This window comes from Haliotis asinina, chromosome 3 (assembly GCF_037392515.1).
Source record: "Haliotis asinina isolate JCU_RB_2024 chromosome 3, JCU_Hal_asi_v2, whole genome shotgun sequence".
In the NCBI taxonomy this organism is placed as follows: domain Eukaryota; kingdom Metazoa; phylum Mollusca; class Gastropoda; order Lepetellida; family Haliotidae; genus Haliotis; species Haliotis asinina.
This window is the reverse complement of record NC_090282.1, coordinates 37,616,918-37,641,548: the sequence shown is the minus strand read 5'-3', so window position 1 is coordinate 37,641,548 and position 24,631 is coordinate 37,616,918. Positions and strand designations below refer to the sequence as shown.

At 37.7% G+C, this 24,631-nt stretch overlaps 1 protein-coding gene across 1 annotated transcript in view; it reads right to left on the bottom strand.

Moving 5' to 3' along the window:
* The window catches only part of LOC137277946 (oxysterol-binding protein-related protein 1-like), a 94,450-nt gene that overhangs the window by 21,284 nt on the left and 48,535 nt on the right, over nucleotides 1-24,631 (bottom strand). Inside the window, exon 17 of the mRNA XM_067809960.1 lies at nucleotides 5,047-5,122. Coding sequence (XP_067666061.1) covers nucleotides 5,047-5,122 — 76 coding nt within the window. The remainder of the gene's footprint in view (nucleotides 1-5,046; nucleotides 5,123-24,631) is intronic.

The following is a 24,631-nucleotide window of genomic DNA, read 5'->3' as shown; positions in this document are numbered from 1 at the left end:
TAAGAAAACTTCAAACATTGAAAATATGTCACCAATTCATACTTTTCTACCTCTAATCTTCTACAGTACTAAAAACATCAACCAAACTATATTTTACAGAAGCAAGACGCTTTTGACCCCGTGAGTAGACTTATTACAAAAGTTCAACTGAATCATTTTGATGTTTGCAAAAGGAGCTCAAACAACATTAATGAATGTCATAATCAGTTTAGTAGAGTAGTAATGTACACACCATAAAGCTAAATGACAATGGAAACTCATAGTTATGTTCTTTTCTATCTGTCATGACATGATCCATGGATAAAGATTTTAGTTTTGAAATCATGATAAAACCAACTGCCCTTTTCATCATTACTGCTCCTGGCCATGTACACAGCAATAAAAACAGTCGGACTGCCCATTGAACACCAATAAAAAATGAGAACTAGTACACATGCAGTCCAATTACACGGAATCCACTGAAGCACTGGCTGATATATCACGGAACCGTTGACCCAGTAACCTGGTTTTGAAGCATCTTCTACTGGAGCATTACAAGGGTTTTTTCACCCAAATCTCCACCATCGCTCTGTCATTTGTTCTCTGATGGTACCTGTATGCAGTTAGTTCAAGTTGTGCTTTAATATCAAGCAATTAGAAGTAGATTTCTGGGAATGGTCTATTCATGAACTGATCAATGTTTATTGATTCCAATCTCCCTCCTGGTGGTAGCAGTGTGTGTTTTGCTGCTAGATTGGGCCAGCAACTGTGACTGCAAGCCAAGCCATCATCAACAGACAGGCCTTGTTGCTAACCCCTTCTGCCAGCATATCTCCTCACAGAGAATTAAGCCAATCATGTTTGATTACAAACTAGAATATAATAAATCTATTATTGAATTTCCATCCTCTCTTGACCTGCCGATGCCTTCGTGGGCTTTAATTCAATCCAAGAGACAATCATGGCAATATTCCAATACCTACTATCAAAGGTTGAACTCTGGAAATATGATAATCTTATTTCCTAATGTTCTATTCATGTCAGGTCAATGGCCTGTATTATGATTTCTAATCAATATTTCATTGCACAAGAAAAAAAAATGAAGGGCCTCCTGATCTTTGATAACTAATAAAAGCTCTTGTTGAGTACAATGATTAACAAAAACAACTTTGTCTTTACACAATGCCTCAAGGTTACCCTTAAATTGAAAACATCCTGGGAATCTGGGACAGAACAGTACCCATACACGTTGTAAACCTCAGGGAAAATTATCATCTAGAGACCATGCAGTGGTGTTTTGATTAACCGAAATAATCGACGATTGGTCGCAGTGGCCAAACAACCAAGCAACAGATCACAGTTTCTCACAATCGAACACAAACGAGGTTGTCACAGTAACAAAGTAACAAATTAACAAAGTAACAAAGTTTGAAACATTTGACGATGAAACATATCTTGGACATTGTTGGGGCCTAAAAACATGCTGAATTCTTGGAAAACTCACTTCACTTACTGACAAGTCAAGACTGAATATTTCTTGAATACTCTGGGAAGTTTATGTGTAAGATATATTAGTTATCAAGTAGCAAGTTGCATCATTTTACAATGGATATGAAATTTGCAAATGCAATCTAGAAAACAATGTTAACCAATTTTTGGGGGGGATGATTGCTTGTAGGTATTTTATCAATTATCAATTGTGAGATTTCAAACCAATTCCAAACACTACTCTCAGGCCCTCACGGCAATGAAAAAGCCTTAAATGAAGCAAGTCTAGATTTCGTCAGGTTCAGTCTGAATCTCACATCTCACCACAGTCACCAAGGCTCCTTTTAATTTAAGCAAGTGAGATTATTATTACTATAAAAATTACATATATTCAGAGACTAAGCTTTAGTCTGCCAGACTGTAGACTACTTGTCTGACTCTGGAAGCTGTATGTCACTGTCATGGAAGTGGGGTGGGGATCACTGCAGGGGGTGGGGATCAAAGCTCACAGTACATCATCACTACATGTACTAAGTAGTAGATTGCATGCCCCAGGAATGATTATTCCCAGGTTGCTTCATAAAGCTGGGAAGTTGCTCACAACAGTGTAAAGATCATCCAATCACCCATTTAATTACATGTTCATTCGAGGCAGCCTATTGGTTATTCAGCAGTCAGGGTGACCTCCATTTTGACCCCCACTGACTTCTTCAAGTGGCATCAAGAAAATGGTGTTATGAGCAAGACAGACACTTGTATTACTATACATAAGTTGCATTTCCACATTTTCTATCTAACTAGCACAACAAAGTATGCACCTAATTGAAATGTTGCTGATCCTGATTTGATTATTTACAGACCACCGCCACATAGCTGGAATATTGCTGAGTGTGATGTAAATCTAAGCTCACTCAAAGTGTGTGCTGTTCAGATCACTAAGCTTTCCTATTGTGTGACATCCATTCCAGTTATGTACCATGGTGGCACAATGTCTACCAATTTTGAAATTTCAAACACTTGTTTATCAGACAGTACAAATGAATATAGTACTGGGTTTCTTTTCATACATATAAAGGGAAGAGATTTGTTAGGTTTATTTGAATTATTGCCCCAGTAATATTTCAGTGACAGTACCAGACAAATCAGTGACTGATAGAAGCAAGTATCCATGCCACAAATATTAAATGACAAGTAGGCAAACCTGTCCATCCGATACATTTAAATACCTGTCATAAAAATCATACAACCAACGACTGTCGGAAGATGTAACAAACAAGATCAGATGGTTAGACTTGTTGACTGCATGGACTGAAGGTTGTGATGTAAAGTCTTGATTGCATACTGACTGCCATCAAATACAATTAAAACAAGAGTCATCAGAAGATGACATATCCCCCCCGGCCCCCACATGTTTGAAAGGACAAATAATCAGAAAGTTACTCATTGTTTTTTCAGACTGTTTGAATTGTTTCTTTGGAATTCATGAAAATTATAAATGCCATATATCTGTAACCAGCAAAGTCACAATTTCAAGATCTGTCTCATATATCTGCCACGATCTGTTGAAAGATATGAAATGGTTTGGTTTGTGCTCTGGGAACGAAGCCTAACCCTCCATTTTGAGACTAAGTCTGAAACGTTTCCATGGAAACCAAGAAAATAATACATCACAAAAACCTTTAAAAACCAAAAGGCACCACTTTGGGGTCTGCCACACATATCTAACAAGTTCTACTCACAGATACAAGTTTTTGAGTTCTGCTCTGGAAACAAAACACACCTCTCACTTTTCAGACTAGGTCCAAAACGTTTCCATGGAAACCGAGAAAATAATACATCACAAGATCCTGTACATAGCAAAAGGCACCACTTCAGCTTCTGACTGATATATCTACCAAGTTTTGCAGAAAAATATTGAACGGTTTTTGAGTTCTGCTCCGGAAACAAAACGCACCTCTCACTTTTGACACTATGTCTGAAACATTTCCATGGAAACCAAGAAAATAATAAATCACAAAAACCTGTAAATACCAAAAGGCATCACTATAGGTTCAGATTGATATATCTACCAAGTTTTGCAGAAAAATATTGAATGTTTTTTTGAGTTCTGTTCAGGAAATAAAGCCCATCCCTCCATTTTGAGACTATGTCCGAAACATTTCCATGGAAACTGAGAAAATAGTAAGTCACAAAAACCTGTACATAGCAAAAGGCACCACTTTAGGTTCTGATTGATATATCTACCAAGTTTTGCAGCACCACTAGCCAATGACAATGCATATGAGAAAAAGTACTATATATCCATAGAGATCAAACCTTTCCAAAGGAATGGAATAAATTGTCACATTTTCCCTTAATTTCTCTTCATCATATGTTTCCTTCTTGGTTTCATCGTTTGTATTTCATCGGTCTTGTAAATTCAATATCCAATACTTTTTTCAATGGAATATTAGTGGAATACTGCCGAGTGCGACGTTGAACAGAACGATAAATGGCAATGACTAGTTATGGGGCCCAGAATGGCCACACTGATGACCCTTCATTATCTTGGAATGTAGCCAAGTTGTCCATTTAGGTGGAATTTAAAAATAATACTTTTTATGAGGCTTGCAGATTGAAAGCCATTGTTCCAAAGACAGGTCTTCACTTTTTCATTTCAAATCATTCATAAAGGACACAAACAACAGGTTATCTTTCCAGCCATTTTCCTGTTTTCCAGAATTCAAGTTGACAGAATCAAAAAAAAAAAAAAAAAAAAAACACAAAAAATTCTTTTCTTTATTGAAAACATCCTTGTTATCAGTTCTATGATCATATGTTTTAGGCAGTGGCAGAACTCTGAGTTTTGCTAACCAGGGCACACCACTATAACCAAAGTTACGCAAACAGCATGGATGCTCATGCTATCCTCTCTAATATAATTGTTTGTATTATCATCGGTATGTTAAAAATTTAAAGCTGTCATCAAATGTTCAGCCATCTTGCAACTGCCTTAGACAACCAGTCTTAAGCAGATAACTCAGCAAAACACTCAAATGTTTGAGGTAATGGAACAAAACAATTACAAACACATTTTACTGCAGTAACCTTAATGGATGATTACAGTGCATACATTACAAAAGCACTTCAGTAGGGCCCAATTTCACAAAGCTATCATGGCAGCTACGACTGTCATAAATCTATGTTGCAGAATAGGATATAGGACAGTCGTAGGGCTGTGGTAGCTTTGTGAAACAGGTCCCAGATCTCCTTCTTCAAAGTTATTTGAGCCTTGAGGTTCCAACTCTGTAACTTACTTTTCTGCTGACAAAGTGCTAAGATTACTCAGAGGAATGGGCTAAAGGTCTACTTGTCCAAAACCACCTTGGCACCCAGATGATCGTAAGTCCCATACTTTATCATAGACACTAGAAGTGTAGTGCTAGAAAAACTCTGACTGACCACCTTGGCACCCAGATGATCATAAGTCCCATACTTTATCACAGATACTAGAAGTGTAGTGCTAGAAAAACTCTGTCTGAGGAAGACGCCTTGGTGAAAATGGGCCTGACAAGCATATCAAAAGGTTGTGAGACTGACCTTTCCGATGCATTGCTTGAGTATACTCCAAATACTGAACTCTTGGCGAGAGAACATAGGCACTGGCAGGTGGAGTCTGAAACACAGCAACACAGGATTCAACAATGGCAGTCACAGAAGTGACTTCTACAACAGATTGAACAGATTAGCTAATAGGACAAATTGTATGGATAACAACTTCTTTATTGCGTGATTGCGACATTTTGGTGCAGATTCTTGTACCGTTGTCAAGCAGTCATTCTTGTACCGTTGTCAAGCAGTCATTCCTGCTTGACAACGGTACAAGAATCTGCACCGACACGTCGCAATCACGCAATAAAGAAGTTGTTATCCATACAATTTGTCCTATTTGTACACCTCAACTTCTCAAATGCTACTCAAACAAGATTAGCTAAGTTTTATATCATAATGTCGGTTTTATGTCAGCGTGAGTGAACTACTAAGATTTTCTGCTCTCTTAGAAACATTCCAGTAATATCACAGCGAAGGGCTAAGAAGAGGGCTTTGCAAATAACTCCCATGAACGGAATCGAACCAAAATATCTGGTATGATATTGAATAGTTTAACCACCAGGCTACACCATCAACCGACTCAGATGTGAGAGCCAACCCAATTAATGTTGGTGTCTAATGGAAATTTCTTCAGTTTTAATCTCCTACCTGGGTGGCTTTGGGTGGCTAAACCTTTATTATAGCACCTTCAAAGAGTGGTTACACCTCTCCCTGTCAAGATCTGACTAAACCCAACTCAGGTAAACTTTCTTGTTAGTGAACCATTGAGAGGCTGCAAATTCTGACAGATTTTATACATTTACAGGGGCTATGTTTCCCACCTAGTTGAGAGTGAGACAACTTTCTGAAGAAATGTCGCCAAAAACATACAACAATTCACTTTTGGTCTTTCCTAGTGTACTCATATTTTCTCACAATACTGTCCAAATTATACTTTTTTCAAATAACTTATCGAACCATTTCCCCTTGATCACACTAGCATGCCAGCTTTGCAATTGGCAGCAAAAGAAAGGTCAAAAGAAAATTAATTTTTAAAATTCCCAAACTTGCAAAATTTTGACAAAATGTGAATTGTCACGCATCTCATCCTTCATTGTGGTGCCTCACATGAATACGAATTTATGATAACAGTCTTAACTAGCACTGTTTACAAATGTGTTCAATACGCAGGCCACATCTTATTCCAAATTCAACCAACCTTTCACAGTGTTTTAGTACACATGTCACATCCATATTCAAGTTCAGATTCAAAGACCATCCGCTCCGACAGTTAGCAGTGGACTGAATGCTAACAATACTTCATATCCACACCCAGATGACCGAGATACACAAATCATGCTTGTCATTAGCCGTGTCAGGAAATGAGCCCCCTCTGTTCATCATATGAATAACCCATGCACATACAAGCTCCCAGAGGAGTGAGTATGGTTTTCTGCCGCTTTTAGTAATATTTCAGCAATACCATGAAAGGGAACACCAGAAATGGGCCACACACACAATCTCACCCCAAAACAGAGCAAAATATCCTAATTTAAACAGGGAGAAACTTTCACCTAGGTGGGAAAACTTACGCCCAGCTGAAACTGTCCTTGGTGAAAGAATATCCAAATACAAAACTTTCATGGAAAAATTTAGCCTTGGCAAGATTCTCTCTGCACATTTGACCCTACAATTTGGCAATAGACTCTCAAAATAGAGTCATACGAGTCAAGCTCAATGCAGTTTGTATGAGTGATTCGCAGAATTCAGTTCAATGAACACGATCTGACAGGCTAACAAAAATAGTTTTCACAAGGTTTTCATTAATTTAGATATTTCTTACAGTTCATGTTAATAAAAGTACATTACACTGAATAAATAACAAGCATGATTGTCCGTTCAGTATACAGGAGTTTGTTATGACTGAACTGAACAGTGAAAAATATACAATATAAAACATATAATAGGCAATAAATGCAAAACAACAATTGTTTGGGGAAAAACTCCTCCTTTTTGATACACACAAATATATCAGACTTAATTTTTTGTAACTCCTAAATACTGAAGATGACTCCACAAAACAAATATTGAGATTCACCAAGACTTTCTTTTCAGAAACCTTGTGTAAAACCCTGTGTAAAACTCTGCGTAAAACCCTGTATCACCAAGCAACAAGTGAATACCACTTTGTGGACATATTCTAACAGGGTTTTAACCTTGAATATGTATGAAATTTACCATGAACAACTGTTAAATATTGCTGTTTGGTGGGTAGACAATTCCAAATTAAGGACTGGTCCATACATTCAGTCAGTGTCTGAAATATTTAGTTTACAGTGGCTGCAACTCTTCGTCTCACTGCTTTGAGTATATGTGTGGGTATGGTTTTAAACAGCTTTAGAAATATTGCAGCAATATCATGGAGGGGGACACCAAGAAACCCGGGTTCACATACTGGAACAGTGTGGGGTATCAAACCCAGGTCTTTGGTGTGACGAACCAATGCTTTAACCACTATCACACCACCCTCTGCTTTGAGTATGTATGAATCATGTTGCTAGTTATGATGTTTTACAGATAATAATATACCAGGCTGATCAGCTGTCAATCAATCTGTCAGGTCAACCTGACAAGGTGTATTGATGGCATGCAGCAGGTGGGATGGTCGAAAAACCCAGATGTTGCCAAGCAATTAGTTGTACTCCATCGCAAATATCGTGTGATCATACACACTGATAACATCAGATCATTTCACCTACAGTAGTTTCGGAAGGTGTGGAGTAGCCTAATGGATCAAGTGTTTGCTCCTGTTCCTGTACTAGTTGTAACTTAGTGTTCGGAATGGGAAACCGAATCCATTATCCATTATCGGAGTACCTGAGGTGAACGATTATCGATGAAAATCAACATATATATGTTTTTAATGTAATCACCAATATTAAGGGTTTTCACCTTGTTTTTTTCTCATTAATATTTCTCATTACTAACACTGTCAACCAATGAAATGCATGCATGCAAGAAAGACACTGGAATTGTATTTAAACAATAAAAGTGGTTAAAATTTTACAGTGCACATACCTTCATGCTGTTGGGAGCATGTCAATTTGTGAATATTTGTCAAATTTAATGATTAGTTTGCTCTATTCATGTGTGTTATATGAAAACAACAAAATTCTGATTAATTGAAAATAAGTCTTTTTTTCACAATTGATAATCATTTCTAATTCTTCTTTCAATTTATTCTTTCAGTTCAGCTACAAAGACTTCAGCAGTGATCAATCTTCACATCTCCACAACAAACCAAATGTTTCTGATACCAGGGTACACCTTCATAATGGAACCTTCAAACTTTCCCCTCACCTCCCAAGACCTGAATGACCCCATCTCATTCTCAGGTGAAAGCAATTCACTTTTGGTCCTTGATTTTAAACTCTTATTCTGGCAATTGATCTTTTCTTCACTGATCGAATTGAATTAACCCATTTCCACCTATCACACCAGTGTGCCAACTTTGAAAGTGATAAAAAAAGAAAGGTAAAAAAAAATCTAAAAAATTCCCAAACTTGCAAAATTTTGACAACAATGTGCTTTTCCCATTCATCTCATCCTTCACAATGGTGCCTTACATGAATACAAATTAATAATAGTCTGAACACTGTTTACGAAAGTGTTCAACACACAGTCCACATCTATTTCCACGTGAAACCTACAATTCAGTGTTTCAGTACGCATGACGCATCTATATTCAACTAGCTGCCACTTCAACAGCCATAATTCAAATCTTTCAGACACCAGCAAAGCAAGGCACTGCTCTGACATGTATTTGCATCACGTGAACACAAAACATGTTCCGAGACACTGCTCCTGGGTGCAAGTCTTTAACATATCTTCAACTAGCCACTATGATCCCAAGTACATGTATATTAATGTTGGTACAATATGTCCCTTGTCTCTTACTACGACCATGATAAGGCAAAGTGCTATATAGCAATGGTGATAAGAGACTAGAAGACACAGCTCATTCTTGGCAAATCGTGCTTTTGTTACTGACAGCAATGATATCTATTCAATTTTCTGAGCCATGGTCCTCTTCCTTGAGCTATCTACAAAGCCAATCTGATGATAGCAATTGATCGAGTGTGGTTCTATGAATGAGTAATGGGAAACAGAAGCATTGAATGAGCAGGCCCAGGCTTAACAAAATTCGTGGAGCTATGATTTTCACCTAATCTTATCCATCTGCTTCAAAATAGTCTGATACAGAGTTGGCACCAGCTTACAAAGAATTTGAACAAAGAGTTGTTACATATTTCAGAATTGTGAAATAAACTCTTCAGTTGTGGTAAATGTTTTTGACTTGAGAGCACCTCCATTGACACCCTCATTGATGTGGAAATCCTGAGCTCACGACAGATGTCATGCAATGTTTTGCTGCCCTGCCAATCTTAGTCAGAAATTCCAAGATGTTGCATGTTATGCTGTGTATGATGTAGAACCATGAATATTGTGGTGTCAGCTGCAAATGTCCTTACTGTACATGGATGTCAGCATTTCCTAAATATTTCTGTATGAATCCTTCAGAGGATTTGACTTTGAGGACATACATCTAGCTTATAATCATGCAAATCTTAAATTCTTTGAGAGGCATTTTAGAAGTTGGAGCAGCAACAAGAATAACAATATATGGATGAACAAGTTCTCCATTACAATGACAGCGACTTTCTGGCGTAGGTTCACTTGCTTGATAACTGTTAGAGCCTACACTGAAATGTTGCTTTCACTGTAATATGTAATAAAGAAGTTTTCATCCATATAATGTTATCCTGCCTTCCACAATTCTTCATGAAAATTCATTCTTGCCATAAAAGGCGACTTATATAATGCTTATCGTAAGAGGCGACTAACGGGATCGGGTGGTCAGGCTTACTGACTTGGTTGGCACATGTCAATTGTGCAGATCGATGCTCATGTTGTTGATCACTGGATTATCTGGTCCAGACTTGATTATTTACAGACCACCGTCATATACTCACTCACTCACGAAAATTGTAATGTATCATGAGATCAAAGATTCAGTACTGCCTTCACTGCTAGTTTAGATACCGAATAGGTTTAACATGGAAAGATCTGTTATTTTTCTTAGCTCACTGCTTACAGCTTAGTATGTGAGTGAGAGAAATGAGCTTCAGACATTGAACCCAAGTGGAGAATCAAACCTGGCACATTGGCAAACACTTTACACACTGGGCTACCTCACTGCTCACTTACCATGCTTATAAGTTGAGTCACACACACTGTAAAAAGTGGATCCAACAAATCTTCAAGTCTGTATTAAAATCATATTGGGAGTGTTACATTCAAGACGATTTTTGTAAAATACAACAGTGGATATTTCTTTGTTGTTTACTCAAATCCTTAGAGCCATTGAAGCCATCTGATGGTGGCCTTAACACAATCCAGTCCAGATGAGAGCTATCTGGTGATTATTTGGTGAAAATGATTCAGTCCACTGCAGTACAAATTTGCTGTTCCTGTCAGCCTGATCCAGTTTTGATGCCGCCACAACAAACATGGATTGTTGAAGATAATTCTAACATGGACTCCCCACGTCTGCCACAATACAGGGACATATTTAAAAACATTTATCACATCAGTTTGCCAGAACACACAGCATTGTTGAGACAACTTAACCACAATGCGGCATTTTCCAGCACAAGAGAGAGTTTTATCAGTTTGTACAGGAAATCTGAGTCCAGAGCTACGGCTGCACTTTCAACGGCAAACAAGCATGAAAACTTCTGTCTGTCTCTTGCTCAGGAGTATTCAATTTCATGCCAGTCTGTGCCAACAAACTTTTGTGTCTACAAACCTGATCATTTCTGGTAGATTTAAGTGTCAGTGTATGCAGTATAATTAGAAGAGCTTACTAGACATAAATACAGAAATTTGCCTTGGACATATAGTGGAGGCTGTAAGGCCATGGCAAGAAAACAGTTTCTAACCATCCTGCAGCACATCACATCATATCTCTACCTCTACCTTCTGCAGCACATCATATCATATCTCTACCTCTACCTCCTGCAGCACATCACATCATATCTCTACCTCTACCTCCTGCAGCACATCACATCATATCTCTACCTCTACCTCCTGCAGCACATCACATCATATCTCTACCTCTACTTCCTGCAGCACATCACATCATATCTCTACCTCTACCTCCTGCAGCACATCACATCATATCTCTACCTCTACCTCCTGCAGCACATCACATCATATCTCTACCTCTACCTCCTGCAGCAAAGAAGATGGATGCTTAGAATTATGAAATTTCGACATGAACAACTGATGCATGTAGATAATGAAGCCTTGATCTGGCAGGGGTCGACAGCAAGAACAATGGTCCATGCGAGCAGGTAGGAACTGATCCCACGCATGCAGGCAGAAATTCAACCGCAACCATGGAAAAAGTGGAGCCAATCACATGCTGAATCTCTATATTCCCCAAACGAATCCCTGTATAAATGTCCAAAACTTCTTGGATCGTCGTCTGATGATAACACTTAAACATGGTCCCTTGTTTTCTCTGACAATGGTAATACCTGATAATAATCTAACCAATCATAATTATCCCGCATCTAACCCACCTAGTGTGTACTGAATGTATTATTCCTAGTGAAAAGGTTATCAGATATCCACTGTAGCATGTAAATCTGAAGGTATTGGTGACCAGTAAGTCTCGTGGCCATTTCCCCAAACGGTTGTGAGCAGACAGGATAACAACTACATTGTTGCCAATAGATGGTGTTTAGATAGTTCTGCTAACACTGAAATGTCTGGGTGGCAGCAAGTGCCACTCAAAAGTCTGGAATCTGACTTAAGGCTCAGACTGATAAGGAAAAGAGGAAAGATACGGTCATGAAGGTTCCTACTGATTGGCGCCCTGGAATACATGCAACCTCAACACTGTCATTCAGAGTAAGTGAGTAGGGTTTTACACCACATTTAGCAATATTCCAGCAATACAATGGTGGGAAACACCTAAAATGGGCTTCAGACATTGTTCCCTGTGGGGAAATCAGACCTGGGTCTACGATGTGACGAGCAAGCACTTTAACCACCTGGGGCCCCTTTCACAAAACTCTTGTAGGCCTTAGGTCTCGTAACTTTTCTTGTAGTATTCCTACTTCCTGTGTTCAGTATAGGAGGTATGAATGCTACAAGAAAAGTTAAAAGATCTCAGGCTTACAAGAGCTTTGTGAAAAGGGGCCCTGGCTACTCAACCACCCATATCAGGAGAGAACAGAAGAGTTAATGTTGAGTTAATGTTATGCCTCACAAAATTCTAATTTGTCTTCACTAATTTACCTTACAGTCTAACAACAGACACTGAATCAAATTGTCACCACGTGTGATAGAATTTTAAGTGAATCTTTGCAAGTGAATAATTGTTGAAGATTGTGAATAATTTGTCATAGGTCTGAATAATTTGCCATGGGTGTGAAAAGGAGGTCAAAGGTGTGAATAGCTGGGCTAGGTAATGCCAGTAGGTCAGGGTGTCAATAACTGGTCAAGATAATGTGAATAACAGAGGTGTCAGTAGTTCGTGAAATAACTGAATCGCAGGTAAAGGGTGTGAATAGTTGATCAGGGTATTGTGATTTAGGTTTAGGAAGGGTGTGGATAATATTAGGTTCACTCTCATAAAATACCATGTGCATTTATAAGTGGGTCAATAATGCCTTATTTACAACTTTTAAGTAACTGACTGAGTTTAAGTGGGGCGGTGGGGTAGCCTAGTGGATAAAGTGTTTGCTCGTCATGCCGAAGTCCCGGGTTCGATTCCCCACATGGGCACAATGTGTGAAGCCCATTTTCTGGTGTCCCCTGCAGTGATATTGCTGGAATATTGCTAAAAGCGGCGTAAAACTAAACTCACTCACTCACTGAGTTTAAGTTTTGGTAATATTCCAGCAATATTCCAGCAATATTTTAGCAGGGGACAGCAGAAATGGGCTTCACACATTGTGCTGATAGAAGTGATAACCATATGCTTGTTAGTGGCTACGGAAAACCTAAAACACTATGCAGTGTGAAGTCTTTTGGTGCTCTGATAGCTGAACTATGACAATGTATGACATTCAACAGACTTACTGATCATGGTTTGGTGCTTAATAATAACTAGTGGTATGACGTCATCAAAGCTGCCAACTTGACAGTGAACAGGCCTTCTTGTCAACACTGAGCTATTATGAAGTACTGTACAAGTGTCAAAACAGTCTGTCGTCAAACAGAGATGTTGGTGCCTGTGTCCTGATGAGAGGGGGGAGCAAGTGAAATTAAATAACTGTGGACATTTGGTATGTAATGAAACTATGGATTGCAATTCTTGAGTCTCTGCTAGCAGTTAATCAATATTAGAAACAAAAACTATTGATGCATCGATAGCATGTGTGACTATCGACAGATCAGTAATTGACTTCTGTTGATGAATGCGCAGCGCAAAATACAGGAAGTTTGGGTGCAGCTTCATTGAATTTATGTTGTAATTGTTTACTTAATCTGGGTTTCAAGTTTCTTATCTGTAACTAAAAAAGACTAAAACTACTTTAACTTGTTTTTATTTCATATTAACTATAAAATCATTTGGAAAGAAAACTGGAGGAGAAAGAAACTATTGCAGTAGTATTGGTGGCAATAGACTATCACTATAGCAATAGTTCTTTCCCCCTGCACAGTCTCCCACCCCCACCCCACCCTACCTAGTGGACACTGTAGCTGACAAAATTATTTAGTGAATTGGTGAACATTAGGTTAAGGTTTCGTTCAATTTGCTGTATGTGGAGAACTTTGCTTCATATCATGTGATAAACAACATGAGCATCGATCTGCGCAATTGGGAACTGATGACATGTGTCAACGAGCCTGACCACCTGATCCCATTAGTCGCCTCTTATGACAAGCACAGTTGCCTTTTATGGCAAGCATGGGTTGCTGAAGGCCTATTCTACCCCTGGACTGTCAGCATTGAAATTTACTTTCTACATGATGCATTTCATTAGTTATTTTCTCATCACGACCCAGGATCTAGAGAACGGACACACTACTTCTTGGATTGTAATCACATGATCACAACTGAATAGCATGTTTATTGCTGGAAAAATGGATTTTATTAACGGTTAATTTCACATGTTTTTCATTATATTAGTAATACACTTAATCACTCAGATGGCTAACTTCCAATTTTCAGGTACATATAGAGTTACCTTCTTAATTACATGATTGTCATATTGCATGATTTTTCTTTTCAGTTATGCTGACATTAACAACAGATTCCAGTGACACTTGCAAGATGGCGTACAAAACCTCGCATGATTGCTAAAGCCTTCTAAAAGCAACTTACAGACTTCCAACAGGCTTCTCTCTGAATTTCAGCCCAAATGCACCCCCATTATGTTTCCAAGACAGAGATAAGTCCTGGATATATTGCTTAAAATAGGTCCTAAAACGGACTACATTCAATGCTGGCAATAAAAAGCCTGGTCTTTTATCTAAATCCAATAAATGGATTTCCTATTTCTCAAAAACATAAAAATCGTTCCCCCTGTTAGCTACACAGAGACCTGCAGTAATGCTGAAATGACATCGTTGGCGGCTTGTCACTCCCCAAGTGGAAACGATATCGTTGCAGCCATTGTACTCTGACGTACATTTGCCAAGACGTAAGGAGCTATATTTAGTAAAGTTCCATCCTCTTCACACTGTTAATAAAATATGTTTAGACTAAGTCAAAACTGTTCATTGCTTCTGTTGTTTCAGTGAATTCAGATTAAGGAAAGTCGCAATTCATATTCTTTATGACTGCAAATATAGGTTGCACATCAGTACTACAATTAATAAGGCAATCCATGCCTTAGTAAAGTGCTACTTTATTTTAGAAAAATCAACAAGGCCTTTCTATTTTTAATAGTCGCAGTGAGTGGGTGGGACCATGAGTTTAGTTTCACGCTGCACTGTACAATTATATTTCCAGCTATATGGCAACAGCCCATGAATAAATGAGATGATTCAGTGGTCAACACCATGAACATTGATCTATTCAACTGCCTTGATAATATGAGACAAGGTTAGCCCATCTGTTTTACATTAAAAAAAAATATACATGCATTTCCATTGAACAAAGACAGAACTTCCCAGTCTGCTATTAAATTCAGTAACTACAGTTACTGTGATGGGTAACCTGAGGGTTTGAATATTTTGGCTTTCATGAGTGTTTCAGAAAGAATATAATCTGATAAATATCTTTCAGGACAGTAGTCATTTTTGGCTAAGTTTCACCACTGTGATGCATCATTTTCAATTCCAACAAGGCTTTAAGTGCATTAAGATAATATTCCCCAGAATGCATTGTTCTTTGACACAACCCATTTAAAAGTTAAACCCCTATTCCTGGACATCTAAACCTGACCCCATACCCTCTGGCATACACTGAGGAGACTTCCTCATAACCAGCATGTTTCCTTTTACTTCAGCAGAACATAAATCTAAAAAAGAATGGTTGCTAGAAATCCAATTCTTAACAGAAATCAAACTGATCACTATTATTGCCATTCTACAACATGCAAGTGGACTAAAGTCTCACAGCGAAACGAGCCTCCAGGTCGTAAGTTCGATTTTCTCTTAAATACCTCATCTATGATGATGAAATTAGAAGCCTATTCTTTCTTAAGTCAGATAAGAGCCATAGATGTTTTTTTCTCTCGACATTTTAAGCTTTAGGCTTGTACGGTAACTCATTCAAGCCAATAAATGTATTCAATGCCAGAGAATATTACCTCGTATCCTCATATAATGGGTTATCACTCAGAAATATTCTACTGTCATCTCTTCAAATAAGAGGGGTGCTTGAATAGTTCTGAGCCAAACTATAATGGATTACATATGATTAATATAATGATTGAGAGTGTTGGTAAATCGTTTCAACATAATCCTGTTCCAATGTTCACAAGATTCTGTCACTGATGCTGGATTGCCTTGATCCCACTAATGTGTAAGGTTTCTCCCACATCATCATCCAGTCTTTGACTGCCAAATGTGGTGAAGCCACAGTCTTGTTGAGCAGTCTGGGCAACAACAATCTTGTACAAAGTTGTCTGCCAGGTAGCTAGACACCACCCTTTGCATTGGGCATTAACAGTCTGACTATTAGGAGGACATGGGATTCCTTTGGATCACAGACTATCACTTGCCAGTTTATTGAAAAGACTTCCTTTGGAAGAGGAGGAAACACAAGATGATTCTGTTGTTCTGTCTCCAGCTGATAATAGTGAAGCTATAAAATATTTTGACCTATATTCAGACTCATAACATCAGCAAAGGTTGCCCGGAAAGTATTGCACCTCATCCATGCAAACTGCTAAGGGTGCCTTCTTTGAGAGGCATTTTAGAAGTTGTATAGGTAAAAGAAAACCAAGTTCTTAGAATAGTCAACTTCTTTATAGCAATGAGTGCAATGTTTTGATGCTTGATGAGGGTGTTAGTACCTACATCCAAATGTTGCAACAAAGGTCATCATCCACAGAACTTGGTTTTCCCTGCTAAGAAACATTTTGGCCATTCCCCAAACATCACAAGATCACAAATATCTTGCAGTGTCACAAATGAGGAGATCCCATACAACATTCTTGGGAAATTTCCTGACACAGGTACAAGTATCTGTACTGAAATGTCACTCTAAAATATATATTAAGATAGGGCAATGTCAAATTCAATTTCACATTCCAAATGTAACCTTCCAAAGGCAAAGACAAATCATTATTTCACTGTGGCCTAAATGTCAAAATTGAATAAACATGACACCAGAAATACAGTCTGAAGTATCTGCTTTCCAATACAGTAACACTAGCATCGCCTTTTCCAACACATCCCACCATCCATAGTGGCAGTATTGACTTTTCACTGCTGTCTATTTTCTGGGCTTATTTCATCCTGTGGTCAGCCTCTCTGCAACATTAGGTGTGGTCAATAACTGGCTCAAGGGAATGGGCTTATCACCTATCTACTGCTCCCAAGGGGGTAGTCAGGGGCTCCTCTGTGTGACAATGTCATAAATATCACTGCAGGACTGTGTAAATACTCATGACATCCAGTGATTGTTGTAGTGCTGTTAACTGCCAGTTGCATTTATGTTCCATGAGTCTCTTGGTGGATGTTCCACAATATGTGTTTAAACTGAGCACTGGACACACTACACAACACAGTGGCCAGTATTTGATAGTAACATGCAGTAAGGCCAGTTGCATTTATGTTCCATGAGTCTCTTGGTGGATGTTCCACAATATGTGTTTAAACTGAGCACTGGACACACTACACAACACAGTGGCCAGTATTTGATAGTAACATGCAGTAAGGCAGGGATTGGAAAAGGCAGGGGAATTTTACACATTAGAATACAAAATGGCCCATTAAAATTTGGAAATTTACTTCAAGGGCAGTGACCCATTCTAAATTCAGAAAATGGCCCATTGTCAACATTCTCTTTCCCAATTCCTGGTAAGGATGTTATAATTCCCTGATTCATCTGAAAATGTAATGCATAATAATAATACTGTCCATGTATACTTCTTAATGATTTTGCTCTGTGATTTTGCTGTAAAATGATACTTGTTTGTGCAATAAACTGGAAATAAAAATACTTGGGATTGTGCCAAACATCATCTGTCACAAACACAGAGCCACGGGACTGTTCGTATTCTATGGCTAGAGGGGATGATGATGATTTTTAAGGAGGATGTACGATGTGAATGACACCCATTAAAATATATGTATGAAGTAAGTGATCCACCTTGCATGCCATGTACAACATCAATGACCCTCCCTCCTGTAATTTTTTAATATTTACATGTACAAAATTGTTAACACCCCACCTCCCCTTAAGCACTACAAAATTGATTATATTATCAGGAATATAACAAAAGAAATACACAGCACCAGTAAAGTCTTAATAATAATTCATGAAGGATAAAGTATTCATAGGGCGAGTATCACTTATGATATTTTCAGTGTTTTTTCCATGAATACCATCAGGACAATTAACATAAAAATCTGAAATCAGATATAATGACAGCTGTATGAAAACATTTACCTTCCTGTCCTTGTTTAACCTCAAGTCCTGGTTAAATCTGACACTTCGTAAGTGTGTGTGGTGTATGACAATCATTGGTGAGTGAGTGAGTGAGTTTAGTTTTACGCCGCACTCAGCAATATTACAGCTATATGGCGGCGGTCTGTAAATAATCGAGTCTGGACCAGACAATCCAGTGATCAACAACATGAGCATCGATCTGCGCAATTGGGAACCGATGACACGCGTCAACCAAGTCAGCGAGCCTGACCATCCGATCCCGCTAGTCGCCTCTTACGACAAGCTGAGTCGCCTTTTATGGCAAGCATGGGTTGCTGAAGGCCTGTTCTACCCCGGGACCTACAATGATTGGTACTAATGGTAGTTAAACTATAGGTATGGTGACCTCTGAAACTATATGTTAATCTAGGAGGGACACAGTACCCTTTGTCATCGTAGTTACTGTTGATATTTGTCATGAGTTTGTTCTCAAGTTTCTCCAAACAAGATACATATTTGATAGAAACAAATGAGGTACTGAAGGTGATGAATGTTTATAATCATTATCTCTTAGATTGATACAAATTAATCAAAAGTTGACATGATCAATACATATATGCTATTTTGGTATCAATGTCAAATATTAATATTGTAACTTGTCATCAAGGCAATGCATGAATGCATCACTGTCTGATAAATCATGCAATCGCTTTTACTTTAGAAATCGTTTACTCTACCCCCAAGTGTCATGTAAGAAAGTATCATTTTGAATGATAAAGCATGGTTTGGACACATATTTGTTTTTGGATAACAAAACATATGAACAAGTGAAAGACATCTTGACATGCTTTTTTCCTAGGGAATTAAACATGTTAAACGCTATTCCACAAATGTAAGGAATCTTATTTTATTGATTGATGACTTGTTTGTTTGATAAGAATGTTGATAAGAATGAGGGAAGTATGGGACCGATGAGATGCTACAATATCGTACAAAGAGGGGAGGTAATGTGTACAATGTCAGGATGCCAGCCTGTAATGACTTAACCCCCCACAAAAGAGTTATTTATGACAGTACAACACTGTCGGCATTTCAGAACTTTCAATGAAGCATCATATGACTTTGTGACTTTATAATCTGACAGTCCATCGTCCAACCCTCCTTGTAGTGTGGTAGATATATCTAAACATGAATCATACAACATGTTTACAACCATACAAGTAATCATTATTAGATCAAGAACAGTGCCAGGAGTCACACTTGGGCAGATCACAATTCAAGTGCAGGGCTTGTGAGTCGAACATATCATTACTGTTTTGGAGACAACAATTTGTTCCTCTGTCTACGAGTCTCTGACCAGTAGCAGTGATAAACTCAGTAGAGGAAAGAGCAAGGTTATTCCTTGAGACGTTCTACTAATTCCCTAGCAACAAACTGCCATGATGTTGTTTAAACCACCACATGGACTCATGTAGAGCGACTGAGTGAACTGGAGAGCTATCAGGGTTTCGTTTTAATACCGAGAGTCAGCCTAATGTCAGCAGAAAAACTTAACTAATCTGAAAAATAATTACCACATTTGTAAAACCCACAGGAACAAGTGGGTTTGTGATACCAAGAAATCAATACTCCAAACTACAGGGGATTTGACCCCCTACTCATAGGTTTCTGTCTCTCCCAAGGGAGGACACTCTTTACCGCAAATTTCAGAGACACTGATGATAAAGAAATATAGAAATGAGTAACCAAAGCAACACCATGACCGAAAAAATACTTGGTAGCTGTCCAGGGAAGCAGGTGACTCATCGCTAAGACTGTCACCACTAGTCCCTTTCAACATGATCATGGTGACAACAATAATGTCACTCACTTGACTCTTCACCATTAATGGGCCTACGCTGTAGTCAGTGGACAGGAAGAGGACGATTACTAGTGTACAAACATCTGAGCTGTTTCAGTGACCTAACGCCCTCCTTAAACCACAAATTCATTTAGGAATTACTTGTGACACTTAAGTACTGTAAAATCTTAAATAAGTGCACTATAAACATGGAGATTTTCTTGGTTATGTCTTCTCTGTATTCTTGAATACGTTTCAGGGTTTGTGCTGGCCCCGTCATCAGGTAACACATTGATCAAACACAAATAAAGCATCTAAGTGCACTGTGCTTGTTAATTTTCAGGATTGTTATTTACTAAGCAGACCTTCAGTTCTGGAGATGCTTTTGTATCATATTTAAAGTTATGAGCTATACAGAGGTTTCGACCCTAAAAGTGCCCCATCAGTAATATGTGATGGAAAATACCTTTTTTGAGTAATTTTCATTTGCATAGTGAAAATAGGCACCTCTAGATCCATAAATGTCTCTTTTTTGTTTGCCATAAGGGAATGGTTTCATTATTTTATAAAGTTTTCTTAAACGTTTCATCATATTCAGCCATAGCATTTTTCTGCCTTGCAACTTCATCAAAATGTTAAAATACACCATCCTCGATACTAGATGAGAATAAACATTCACAATGTTTCCTAACATCAGTGTGATTTTGTCTTTAAAAAAAAGAAGAAAAACCTTGCACAAAGTTCATATTTTCTCACGAAAGTATTTTCTGCGGGCATTTATTCAGATTAAGCTTTTATCACATTGGTTGAGCTGACACTTATTCATGGATTTACAGCACTTTTGCTACCTACACCAACAAACCATCTCACACCACCCTGGCATTACTATCAATACTTCGATCTTTTGAAGTTAATTAATACTATCTACAGCATCAGCTGGGGATGCTACTAGTTTGAAGTGTCTGTATCAATACTGTAAATCATGAAATCAATGCGAACATTTTATTAATGCGAAAAATGCGTCTGTACATGTGTCGCATTATTAAAATGACGCATTTCAGTCTGGGGGTGTACTTTTGAATAAACGGAAATCTCTTCCTTTCATTGACACTACTTAATACCTATTGACATTATTCATCGGCAAATTTTGTCACTAAGCAGAAGTGTTGACACTACACCAGACAACACAGGTCACTTTCTCATTACGGGTATCGCAAGTCAGTTATCACTGGTTACACTAATCACTGTCAATTGTTCAAAGTCATTGAGGCACATCAGCCAGACCGGACATTCTCCAGCCACGCAGGATCGTTTAGCGATCTTTGCTCACCTTTGCAATCGCGGCCTCCATCCATTTGGCTTGTAGAGGCTTCATCACACTTATTCGTAAATCCACAAGTCCTTTTTGGAACCTGTGAAATTGTCTGACACTTTGTTGGCATACCAATTAATAAATTGGTTCTTCATGGCCACCTTGAATTCACCATCAATTGTTGTCATAAGACAAGTAGTAGCAAGCAATCACGTGATCAAACATGGCAGCGTAATCAAAACATTGTCAGCTCCATTCCATTCAATGCTTAACAAGTTCAATTCAGGTAACTAGTGTGTGGTAATAAGAAATGAAAAGAAAATGAACAACAAAGAATCAGGGTGTCGCATTTTCTGATCAACACAGCTTCCTGAGCTCGCATTAATTTCATGACGCATTTTAGACAAGACCTTTGCACTCACATTAAATTCATGACGCATTAATTTCATGATTTACAGTATATGAGAAGATAAGTTTGCAGTACATAAAATCACATGATAATCATGACAGGATTAAAATGTATGATAAAACAGTGTTCAGTATGTCTGGGCATCCGCCTAGGTCATGACTCAAATAGTATTTGGTTCTAGGGGGTATGGCAAAAACATAAACATGTCCTAAATCGACAAATACCTAAAGACACCACTTTAGGTTCTGTTTGATACATTCTCCAATTTTAGTTGAGAAATATTGGCAGTTCCTTTCAGATATTCTCTGGAAACGAAACTATTACACATGGACAATGTCGTTTCTGACAAAATCCCACTCAGCAATATTCAAACTATATGGAGACAGTCTGTAAATAATTGAATCTGGACCAGACATTCTAGTGACAAACATGACAATGGATCGCCACAACTTAGATATGACGACATGTTTTAACCAAATTTTACCAGGTGTGCCACACTGATTTTACGACATGTCTTATTGTACTTCTCACTAGCTTGGGGAAAGCAGGAATTCCGACACTTGACACACATTCTTGTACAATAATCTCTCTCTATACACTTTATGACAGATATAAAACAACAACAACATATTCATTTATGCATATCCACTTACATTACAGCGGTTAAAGTGTTCCAATATATATGAAAATAAGACCAACAGACATTTATGACAATGCCAGTGAGACAATAACATTTCATAAGATAAAATCTGAAACATATATTCCTTTATGATAAAATCTAAGGAATGTGTGATTACAAATTCATATCAAAAGTAATAATTCTAGGCGAAAATGTATTAATTTTCAAATACACAAGGGCAAAGGAATAGACACAAAGGTGTCTAATTCGGGTTATTGAACAAGTTCTTGTGTTAACGATCACACACATTACATTGCTGTGGTTTTTATTGGAATAAAAGTATTTGTCACAGACTAAAAATAGTCCCATGGTGTAACAACACGTGATTTCTGAGTGTGTCTGGCACCAATAACTATCTTAACTACCATGAACGTAATTGTGTGTCAGGCACTCTCACATCCAAATACTCAATCACTATATAGGAGAGGAGACAGATTTACTACTTTCACAATAAACCTCACCGATATGGACTTGTATGGTTTCAAATAGGACTGCACGGTATCATCGGTATTCAAATGATATGTATTGTAATGTTTTCCCTCACACCTCATATACTGGGTAATACACATTGGAAGTTTTGTGATTATTTCTATGACTAAGTTACAATCTACACAGACTTTCATTCACACATTCACAGTGTAATTAACTGATAAATAGCATACTTCACATACAATAAATCTTATAGAAAAGAAAATACAATCCCTCAAAATCAAATCTTAACTTGAAATTTCTGTTATCACAACCATAACACAGAATGTTAGGGTTCAATATGTAGAAAACAGACTCTGAATGTACAATCAATGTCGATCACTATCGAACACTCATGTTTAACAGGTATTCATGCTTGGTTTATAAATTTGAGTATATATACTATAGACATACAGAACCTACTAAAGAATTCCTTAGATCTGATTACCTAACTTGCCCTTCCTTATCCTAAGGATAAATGTTCTATACATCTGTGAACCTATCACTCAGTACAGCCTTAGAGGACAGTGACGTCATTAGCTAAGCCTACTTGTGTGAGAGAAGGATGAATGGGGATAAAGTCAAAGCCAGGTGACACATTTAGGAGCTCGGTTTTGTTGAACTAAGTGAAAAATTTGATACACATTACTGGAAAATGCATTTAATACTAATCACGCACAACCTGAACTGATCATTGAAAATTAATTAAATTATACTCTAATCCTCATGATAACATGTTAACTTGTTGCCAAGAAGCAAACATAAACATGAACACTCAATCACTGAATACACAGTTCACTATCAGTAATTATCTGCTGTAAGAACAATGTAGTTACCTTTAGTGTTGGGAATTAGTTAAAATCTCATAATTGGTCATTAGTCAATTGATTACAACTGATCAATCATTGGAAAGAATTGCTTAGCATCATTGATTAAATGTTACTGTTATCTCTGTTAAAGTAAGAAAAAAAACGCATGGTTCTTTGTGGTTGGTTTTTCAGATTGCACTACAGGCATATTGAAAGAATGATTAGTATGTTAGGAACATGGATTTGATGGAGTGTTTAATATATATTAAGTCATGACTTGGAATGAGCTTGTAATGATCATGAAATGTAAATTTAATGACACACACAAAACCATCCTTATGAAAAATATTGTTGATGCAAAAAAGTGTTCCAAGATTGTTTGTGTTCGATTATGAGAAAATATGTTCATCTGATCGCTCATTTAGTCACTGTTACCATTCCTTCATTTTTTCAATTAATCAGACCACAGCAGAGTGTCACATTCTATTGAATCTATCCCTTATGGATTCCTAACTATCATCAGAGCTGTAATATTCAAGGATCAATTTTTCAAATGTGATCTTTAAATGCTGCACACAGCAAATACCTGTAAATAATTCAATCATCCAGAGATTGATATTACGCTCAGCGATCCATGTGGATAGAGTATGGTGACATGTGATCAACAAAGTTACTGAGCCTTACCGCTCCATCCATTAACAATGATTAAATCACCTTTCAGGACTAGCAGTCTTGGGACAAATTCAGACCTGAAATCCCTTCAGGATATATCATTTTGAACACAAGCGAAGTGCTATCAAATATAACGAGGAAAGATATATTTAAGATTAGTGGCCATGAAGTTCACTGTTCATAATTCTTGAGCAATAAAAATATCCAAACATCAGGTAATAACAACATTCTATAAAATATGAGAAAAAAATATTCATTTGATAATGTGACTTTATAGAAAAA